General features: G+C 39.5%; 2 protein-coding genes across 2 annotated transcripts in view; one reads left to right on the forward strand and one right to left on the reverse strand.

Annotated features, from left to right (window-relative positions):
* The window catches only part of tmc6b (transmembrane channel-like 6b), a 37,991-nt gene extending 29,486 nt beyond the window's left edge, over positions 1 to 8,505 (forward strand). The window contains exons 17-21 of the mRNA XM_014014009.1: positions 344 to 477; positions 876 to 1,052; positions 4,925 to 5,003; positions 5,159 to 5,245; positions 8,027 to 8,505. Of these exons, the coding sequence (XP_013869463.1) occupies positions 344 to 477; positions 876 to 1,052; positions 4,925 to 5,003; positions 5,159 to 5,245; positions 8,027 to 8,095 (546 nt within the window). The 3' untranslated portion in view covers positions 8,096 to 8,505. The remainder of the gene's footprint in view (positions 1 to 343; positions 478 to 875; positions 1,053 to 4,924; positions 5,004 to 5,158; positions 5,246 to 8,026) is intronic.
* A 245-nt stretch (positions 8,506 to 8,750) lies between these two features.
* notum1b (notum, palmitoleoyl-protein carboxylesterase b) overlaps positions 8,751 to 10,525 on the reverse strand; it is a gene marked incomplete in the record, with an annotated part of 14,830 nt that continues 13,055 nt past the window's right edge. Inside the window, 1 exon segment of the mRNA XM_014014010.1 lies at positions 8,751 to 9,555. Within this exon segment, the coding sequence (XP_013869464.1) occupies positions 9,222 to 9,555 (334 nt within the window).

Here is a 10,525-nt window from a genome sequence, read left to right on the forward strand (position 1 = left end):
TGTTTAGATTTTTTTATGCTTTTTAAGCTTAAAAAATTATGATCGTTTTATACTCGAGATCTTATTATACATGAATAAATATGGTACATGGAATTTATATATCTCTATCATATTTTGCTGGATATATAATTTGAAAACATGGTGGGTCGGACTTTAAGTTTTTTACCCTGAATCACTAAGTTGATCGAAAGTACAGTGCTATCAAACACCTGCAGTATTATGGTGGCCTAAAATGTAATTCTTCACTAAAAGGTTCTGATCGTGAGGTCCAATCTGTTTTGTTTTTGTATCTGCGACCCCCGACACCAGCCTGTACATGATTTTAATTTATTTTTCTCCACAGAGCAGTGTGATGATGAACTGCCAGGCCCCCAGGAGGCCGTACCGAGTCAGCCAGATGACCACCATCTTCATCACACTCCTCTGCTTCCCTTCCTTCCTTGGCTCCTCTGTGTGTGTCACATACGCCATGTGGAGGTACTCAAGTACAAGCTCATGTTCCTCTTGACTTCCTTACAGGTTTAATAATCTGTTCTGACCAACAAACAGCAGCATCTGGTGGCGCACTCTACCTCAGATTATGTCATCAACCCAGTTTTTCTACATTGTTCTAAAGAGACAAACTAAGATTTTTTTAGAGATAGAGATACAGCACCACTGAACTCTTCTCACTGCAAAGGATCTGCCTTTTAGTAAAGTTGGTTTCATGTCTAGTTATTAAAGCACCTTCATTAAATAGATTTTTTTTCAGAACAAAGTTGCCATGCAGTTCTTCAAAAAGGCATGGGAAAGATGTTGATCAGATGTTTGTTTTTATAGAGAAACAAAAACAAGCTTAATTTTTTTGTTTTGTTTTGTGCGTCTTATGTCCTCAGTATAAAGCCATCAGAATCATGCGGCCCGTTCCGTAGGCTCCAAACGATGCTCAAGGCAGGAAAACAATGGATGAAACAACTGGCAGAAGAAAATGCAAGCCTGTCCCCACTGGCCAGCGCTCACGCCTATCTGGTGGAAAATCCTCTTTTTTTGTTTGTGGGAGCAGGCATTTTTCTGTGAGTGCTCACACACACACACAATTGACTTTTTTTTTACAGTTATTAATGTGCATGTGTAATATCAGGCACCATGCCCCCAAATACCTTCATAGTTATCCTGCTTTTTTTTCTTGACTTTTACTTACTGATGTATTTATAAATGAGTTTTCTTGGTATTTTACAATGTGATAGTAAAATGTCCTCAGTGTTGCTGGATGTCTGAATAACTGCAGAGAACAGCTGAAACACAGGTAGACATGTCAACAAACCAGAAGTAGGCATGATACTATCTAGTCCAGAGCTGCCCAAGTTGGGGCCCAAGATTGGCCCACTGAGACATTTGAAATGGCCCACCTGCAGTTGTCCTGGCTGCTAGGTTGTAATCTCCTGTCTTATGTAGAAACACTATATTTCCACTTTCATCCCAGCTATTGGCTGTAATGCAGATAGTCATGGTACTCAATTTATCTTTGGACTTGTATTTTATGATTCGTCTTAATAAAGTAACTACAAAATAAATTTAGATTAGATTTAAGCACACATCGATATTTGCACACTTTATAAGACCACAAATACTCAAAATTTAAATTTTTGAAAAGCCTGATGAGCCTTTGCTGCCTGAGCATATGTCAAATTCTCCCCTTGTCCATGGGTTAAAAAAACAAAAAAAAATGTGGGCCACTGCACTGGCTGCTAGCTGAATCATAAAAAAATAAAACAACTTAAGTCAAAAAGAAAAAAAATAAGTAGGTCCTCTGGACGGGTTCTTCTTTAGTGAAATGTTTCATCTCTCCTCCAAGAGACTTCTTCAGTCTGAAGAGTTTCAGGTGAACTCAGCCTTATAAGCACTGCCTCCACCTGGTGGACAAACAGGTTAGTCACATGCAAAAGAGGACCATCGCCTAACAATAGGTTTGATTAGCTCTATTGTTCATAGAGGGCCATGTGCCCCGTCACCTGACTTATTGGTTTGGATGCTTCGGCTGTGGTTATTTGGTGTTTTGTTTTGTGTATGTAGTGAGTGCAAGCGGGGTTCAATGTCCCCTTGTTTTTGTCCCTCTTTCCCTCTTTGTGTTGGTATCACTGGGGCCCTGATTCACACCTTTTGCTCACAGGGGGCTGAGTCATACTTGCKATAACAGCATTGTAGGAGGAGGACAACTGGACATGAAGGCCTCCACCTCTCTTTAATGGTGGACTTTCTTCACAAAGATGGCTTCTTTTACTCCTCTATCAAACCAACGTTCCTCTCTATCAAGGATGAGAACATCTTCATCCCTGTAAGAGTGACCACTGGCCTCTTGATAAGTGTAAACAGCAGAGTCCAGACCCGACGAAGTAGCTCGTCTGTAAATCAACTTTACTTAAAAATTAGCATTTCATGTATTAAATTATTTTGGCCCTCAGTAGGTCTGTCATGATAGTTAATAAATCAATTAATTGTATGATAAATTATTTTGAGGTCGGTTTAAAAAAAATGAGGACGATAATTTTCATTTTCCTGCTTGTTCGTTTATGTCGTCTCTCCCTCTCTGTGCTCTGGTGCCCAGGGTGCTCAACTGACCCCTTCCCCTCCTGTTTTCTTAGCATCGGGAGGAGTGAACTCTCGCGTTCTGTATTACCAGGTGCCTCTTTAGCATGAGAGCTCGTAGCAATAAAGAAACAGTCTGAAGAAATTCTGAAAAATGGAGATGGAATTGGTTTCAACGTGACAGCTGCAGTGTGTGAGCACTTAGATTCAAACCCAGTGACCGTGGTGAACTACTCAACCTGTGTGAGCTGGTAGGTCCAATTTGTTGTAATAAAAGAATAGCAACTAAAAGTAGGAATACTACAAACTTGCATCTGCACCTAAAATACAATCATCCGATGCAGTTTTCCCAGCTGGGAAAAAACTAAAACTGACGGGTCGTCTCAGTCTTCCCAACAGTCCACAATGACGAGCGACATACACAAAGGGAAGAGCAAAGTGGTGTGCACTCACAGACAGCGTAGTTCACTTCATCTCTAAAGAGATGCTGCTCTTTAGTATTGTTTATTTACTGTTTCAGTTGTGTGTGCTGTTATTCAAGTGCATTTTTTCTTAGAGACTGAGAGCCCATTTTGTTAAACATTCTTTAAAAATTAAAGTTTATCGATCTTTGAGAGGATATACTTGCATTTTTACGCCTTTATCACTATACTAGTTTTAAAATGGTCACCAGACAATATTATCATTTATCGCAATAATTTCTGAGACAATTAATCGTCCAGCAAGATTTGTTATCCTGACAGGCCTAGCCCTCAGATCAGTTTTCATTTTGACCCTTTAAGGGAAAATGTTTGGGCGCCTCTGGTCTAGACCACAAAGCATTGCAAAGTACTGATTTTGAACATGTACAAAAGGTCAGTAAAATTACTGCAGCTTGGTGATTCAGAGAGAGAAAAATAGGGTCTGTATCTGTTGCTACAGTGCAGTGGAGGTAGAATCACTGGCCCACGACTGCTGGCAGCTAGCTAGTGAACAGCATTCACGAGAGAGTCTCCAGATTGTCTCAAAATATTCGTGGTGAGCTCCAGTTTTCTCGTTTGAGTCTCAGAGGTGTGCAGCTTTGTTGTTTCCATATTGAACATATAAAAAATTGTGCAACAAATTTTCTTTTGAAACCTTCTCAGTTTAGATTCTGTGTATTTTAGAGCACCAGAGCTGCATCATTACATATTCAAGTCCACAGCCTTCAAAACCCAGGTGTAACAAAGCCAATGATAAATTTAAACTATTTACTAACTGTTCCAAACCAGCTTTATTTTTCTTTAAACTACAGTTGTCAAACTCATGAACAAGCTCATAAAAGTATGTAGAAAGTGATGACATGGTGAGCGCTTGTCTTTATGGTGTTTTTTAAAATGTTTGAGGTTACCCATGTCTGACTTTCATTTTTAGAGTTTTTGAAGGGGACATATTATGCAAAATATTGTTTTTAGACCTTAAATACATTTTATGGAGAACTTGGAGTCTCTAGGAGAGCAGAAATGTTTAATTTAGTCTCTCCTGGTGCTGCATAGATCTCTTTATTTTCTGTTTGGATCAAGTTTTTCATTGCGTTCAGTTATCTCTACTCTCTGTTATGTTTCTGAACAATAACATCACAGTATTTTCTACAGAACTGTTAAATCAGGTCATTTTCGTCTTGCTAACCAATTGAGCGGTTCTGCAGGTTTGTCGTCTTCATTCCCCTCTGGTTCTGGGTCAGACTCTGGCTCCACCATGTAAGGCTGGATGGACACGTCTTCTGTAGTTGACGTCTTTTAATTAATTCATGAATAACTAATATTTTTCTGCTATCAAACTGCAAAAATGGCAGAACAGGTTGTGGACAATGGTCACTGGAGGAGGGGTGGTGTGTGAAGTGCCTTATTTGGATTTAAAGAGACAGCACTAAAATGAGTCGCTCTCAGTCGTACCTCAGAAAAGGGGTGAAAGAGGGGTTTGTGGAGTTACAATGAGGAATGCAGACCAAATCTTTGCAGTTCCACTTTATATAGACCCCAACTGAATGATTTAAATGGGAAAAGGAAGGATTTAAAAACATGACATGTCTCTAACAGACTGAGATCAAAGGCAAAATAGATTTTGTGCCATTTCTTGTATATTGTACTTTATTAATATACAAACATTATATAAACTTGAACCTGCAGACAGGCCAAGAAAAAAATTCTTCCAAGAATGCAAGCTGTGGACACAAAAACTGGCTGCAATTTTAATAAAGGTGCCAATTTATTTTTTTATTTGTTTCTCAACTTTAAGTCACCAGCTAATCCTCAACAGTCACAGCCCAGTGAATTATTACTTCAACAATGCAGTATTTTTTTGTGAAAGATGTTTTTAACGTTGTCTTTTTCCTTCTCAGGATTGTCATCTACTTCCACAGTCAGGTGCTCGATGGCCAGAGGAAGATCATCACTTTACTGCAGGAACATATTAAAAATGTAGGACATCTTCCTGTCTGCATACACAGCTCTCTTTTTAGTCAGTTTATAAACTCAGCTAGTCATTAAAGGTTTTAAATCAGATTAATCTCTGCTCTTGGTGTTACTTTCATTTTGATGAACCTGGTTTGTTTTGTTGTTGTTTCTCTGCTCAGGAGGGAGAAGATAAAAAGTTCCTAATTACTCGGCTTCAGTCGATTCATGAGCAGAAACGACCCTCAGCAAGAAAACTCACAAATCAGGTCAGTCTTTACTAATGTTTGGAAGCACAGACTTAAAGACAGAGAATCATACAGTAGACATTTTGCACTTCAGTTTGTGTGTGGTAATTAATGAGAAGTTTAATTTTTTTCATCTTTGTGTGCATTGAAACAGTTCTGTAGTAATTTTCTTTCTTTGAGAACCTTGTGTCTTCCTGAGAAGATTTTAATTCTTTTGTTTTCATACGCTCGTCCTAATGGGACATATTGGGGTGTGACGCCATCTGTTTGCTGGTGAACAGTTTTTGTCTGAGCTCTAATTTGATAACCCTTTAGCATAGAAACATCTAACTGCATATCTGGACACCTCATGGGTCAAGCGTGATCACTATTGATTTCAAGGTCAAAGGTCTGAAGTGACCCCTCTTTTAAAGTCTTGTCTACGCTCCAGCTTGACACCTGAGTACCATAGAAATATCAATTCCTTTGTTCCCTGAATTGTCCCTATCTGTCCAACCAGACAGTCCACAGTAAGTTGTCCATGGTGTACCTCCACACATTTTTAGAACATAAAGTTCATACTATGGCTCTAATCAGACCACTTCTACCAATAATTCCTGAGTGGTACTCATGAAGTCATGACTCTGAGCATAAAAAGGTTTAGATGGGCTCGTAGTCATCACCAGGTACTGTTAGGCCCAAATGTGTTTGGACAGAGACAACATTTTTCTAATTTTGGTTCTAGACAGTTGAAGTTCAGACTTTCAGCTTTAATTCAGTGGGTTGAACAAAATGATTATATAAGAATGTGAGGAACTAAAGCATCTTTTAAACACAATCCCTTCATTTCAGAGGCTCAAAAGTAATTGGACAGATTAAATAATTGTAAATAAAATGTTCATTTCTAGTACTTGGTTGAAAACCCTTTGTTGACAATGACTGCCTGAAGTCTTGAACTCATGGACATCACCAGACTGTGTTTCCTCCTTTTTAATGCTCTGCCAGGCCTTCACTGTGGTGGTTTTCAGTTGCTGTTTGTTTGTGGGCCTTTCTGTCTGAAGTTTAGTCTTTAACAAGTGAAATGCTCAATTGGGTTGAGATCAGGTGACTGACTTGGCCATTCAAGAATATTCCACTTCTTTGCTTTAATAAACTCCTGGGTTGCTTTGGCTTTATGTTTTGGGTCATTGTCCATCTGTAGTATGAAACATAGACCAATCAGTTTGACTGCATTTGACTGGATCTGAGCACAGAGTTTGGCTCTGAATACCTCAGAGTTCATTGGGCTGCTTCTGTCCTGTGTCACATCATCAATAAACACTAGTGATCCAGTGCCACTGGCAGCCATGCATGCCCAGCCATCACACTGCTCTGCTGTGTTTTACAGATGATGTGGTGCTTTGGACCATGAGCTGTACCACACCTTCACCAGACTTTTCTCTTTCTCATGTTTACTTCACAGCAAAACCTTCCAAATACAAGCACCACACCTCAAATCAACTCCAGGCCTTTTATCTGCTTTGTTGAGAATGGCATAACGAAGGGATTGCCCACATCTGTCCATGAAATAGCCTTGGAGTCAATTGTCCAATTACTTTTGGTCCCTTTAAAAACAGGGTGGCACATGTTAAGGAGCTGAAACTCCTAAACCTTCATCCAGTTTTAAAGTGGATACCCTCAAATGAAAGCTGAATGTCTGGACTTTATGTCCGTGTACATTATATAACTATAACTTGAATATGTTTCAGTAAACAGGTAAAAAGACTAAATTTGTGTCAGTGTCCAAATGTATATGGACCTAACTGTATGTTCGTCACATTGCAGCTGATCTCAACACCTTCATGTTCTTTACTTGGACTGTTTGTTGATTTACACCATGGACATCAACATTATCATGTAAATTTACCTTTCACCCCTCCACAATCAAGTAAATACTTAATAGACCCATTGCTGGGTGAGGGAATTCATGCTTTGAACTTTGATTACTCTGACAGTTTACTGACGAGTGTATAATGGATCATTAAAGGTTTATTATTACACTCTAAGGTTATTAAAGAAAGACTAATATTGCGTACTACACAAAACGTGTTTTGGGTGTCAGGTTTACATGCAAAGTCTATGGTGGACGCTCATCAAGGAGCATCGGGAAGTGCTGCAGCGCTTCTTGAGTGTTCGACGAGCATCTAATAGAGACTTTGCGATGTGCCGTAGCGCTTCATTTTCCGACAGGACGGTGTCCTGAATGATGTCCACTAACCTGAGACAGATGGACAGGAGCTATTTAGCTGAAATTGAGTGCCTGTAGTCGGTGTCCTGGCAGGAGATATCAGCACCGATGCAGGTCAGCAGCTCATCAAACTGGACTCAGGACAAAAATAGTTCTGAAAGCCTCGTCAGCTCCCTGGGTGTCCAAACTGGGAACGTCTCTGAATTATCTGGTGATTTGATTTTGAATTAATTATCTGGTGAGCGTGACGTTCTCTTGCTTTGAGTAAATAAAGCAAAGACATTTTATGTATTTCATCCACCATTAAATAGAGACCAGCTGAGGAAAACAACCAAGAGGCTCTTCCCAATGCACGTCTAGAGTGTCTGACCTCAAAGTGCACAAGGGTCCAACTTGAATTGTTTTTGATGCTGAAAACGCTAACAGTGTGAATGCAGCATTATGTGCATTTAGTTGTCAAAAAAGAAACAATTAGTACTTGTAAATTCAAACAAAGGTCTAATGTTTATCTGAATAAGTGTTTATTTACTCAATAGAAATTATTTGCTCGTCTGTATGTAGGTTTTGCTCATTTCCTCTCTTTTTACTTTCTGTAGGACTCAACTGAACTTCAAGAAGACAAACCTCAGTTTTCTAATTACTACGGTTCTTCAACCAGTGGGTAAATAACTGGAAATGCAACAAATCAAATGTACGGTGCTGTGAGAGGAGCACAAAGTGAAGCCAAACATTACTCGTGAGGCATATTTGTTGAATTGTTGAAAATCAGGGTAACTTTTAGTTCAGAACATCTCTTTTCTTTCTTTGTTTTTATAGTTGTAGGAAACGAATTGAGCACCAGTCCAGGTAGATCTTTATGTAATAAAAGGGCAATTTAACAAAAATCTTTAGATTTTAGCCCGTCTACTGAAAGAAGCACTTTCAAATCAACTGTGAATAGTTTTTCTGTTGTAGAAATAATCCAAATACATAATGTGGCTGTGGAAATGTGTTAATATTGTAAATATTTATTCTCTCATTTTGCCTTTTATTATTACTATCATTGTACTTTTTCTAAGTAAATTATGTCTTATTACATGTGTGTTTGTATTTATTGTGAGGTTTGGAGACTGTTATGTATGAAAATACTTGTTCAAACTTTATTTAATTTTTTTAACAAACAGACTCTACAGAGCGTACAGGATTTTTTTTTTCTTACAAACATGCAAATAAAAATAAGTAGGGTTTACAGTTTTTAAAGTGTTAAACTGTGTTGGGTGATAATTAAATATACAAAGTGTTGTTGGTAAAATAAATAAAGCACATAACTGAGCACTGAAGAACAAATAATATAAAATTTTATTTGAAAATGAAACCCATTAAATTATTATTTTTTTAAAAAGCAGCATATTTGGTGAGTGGTTTCAGCAGCATGGATCTGTAACTGGATATTTTATTTTATTTTATTTATTTTTTGAGCACCAAATTCCCACCTGATTCATTCAGATCAAATCAAACTGAAATGTTTTCACTTCAGTTCTTACCTGTGCAACTTCTAAAGGCTGTGGGAGAGAGAGTCACACAGAGTAAAACCATATCTGTGTATCTAAGTCTGATCTGATGGATCCATATAAACAGCTGAAATGTTTTGGTTTGGTTGTATTTGACACAAAAAGACTTTGTGAGGCACTCGTGTTTGAATTGTTCAGTCACAGAGATTTTTTTATGCAAGAAAAATGTTCTTCCTCTGAAGTGCAGTTTTTCTTTTCTTACAAACCAGCTTTCAGATACTTTTTTTTTACAAACTGCAGCTCAGCTTCCATCACTGAGCATGCCCAGCAGTGTCCTGGGGTCCATCCCCTGCTGCTGAGCCATCTTCTTCACGTCGAAGCCCATGTGCTTCAGGAACTGCACCACGCTCATCTCCTGTCCCGTCAGCTGGTCTCTGATGGTGGGGCAGGATGGGTTGCAGTGTGGCCATGGGCAGCTGTCAATCAGATGGAGGGGACATCCTCTCGTGGGGGTGGTCTTGTGTTTTTGGTGGACGTGGCTGCTGTTGATGTGGAGCTTGTTCTGGAGGCTGCGGTCCCAGCAGTGGAGCGCTCTCGGCAGGGAGGTGCCTTTCACCTGGATGTCCATCCAGGTTCTGCCGGAGGATGGAAGAGAAAATATTCTTGAACCAACTTCAACAATTATCCTCTAAAATATATAGACTTTAAAATAAAAACCATTAAGGTAAGCCTCACAGGACAGCTTGAAAAGAAAGGTCAAACTACAGACATACTGATGTTCAATGGACTGTTATCAAAAAGTGCTGAAGAAGAGTTTGGTCAGTGGTAGAACCTCAGACTCAAGAACAATGTGGGTTCCGTCCTGGCTGTGGAACACTGGATCGGCTCTTTACCCTCACTAGCGTCCTTGAGGGGTCATGGGAGTTTGCTAATGCAGTCCACATGTGTTTTGTGGACTTGGAGAAGGCATTTGACCGTGCTCCTCGGGGTACACTGTGGGGGATGATGTGGTTCTGTTGGCGTCATCGCGCCTTGATCTTCAGCTCTCACTGGAGCGGTTCGTAGTGTGAAGCAACTGGGATGAGGACCAGCACCTCCAAATCTGAGTCCATGGTGCTCAGTCACAAAAGGGTGGATTTCTCTCCGATTTGGGGGTGAAGTTCTACCTCAAGTGGTGGAGTTCAAGTATCTTGGGGTCTTGTTCATGAGTGAGGGAAGAATGGAGCGTGAGATTGATAGACAGATCGGTACAACTTCCACAGCTTTGTGGACCCTGTACTGGTCTGTTGTGGTGAAGAGGAAGCTGAGCTGTGAGGCAAAGCTCTCTGTTTACAGATCAGTCTACGTTCCTGCCCTCATCTGTGGTAACGAACTTTGGGTTCTGACCAAGGAGGTTCTATAGAACAGCTGGAGTGGCAGAAACCAGGTGACCGTGTGATCGGCTGGTGAAGCTAACGACTGACACAAAACGGTCAAGAGTCTGGATTTCCCATTACTGTACATGTTGACAACAGAGCAGAAAAAAAGGACTGATGTAGAAATCATAAAAACTATTAATAACATTTACCCAATTATTATTAATATTTTACAGTTTATATAATCTAT

This window comes from Austrofundulus limnaeus, unplaced genomic scaffold (assembly GCF_001266775.1).
Source record: "Austrofundulus limnaeus strain Quisiro unplaced genomic scaffold, Austrofundulus_limnaeus-1.0 Scaffold109, whole genome shotgun sequence".
NCBI classification, from domain to species: Eukaryota; Metazoa; Chordata; class Actinopteri; order Cyprinodontiformes; family Rivulidae; genus Austrofundulus; species Austrofundulus limnaeus.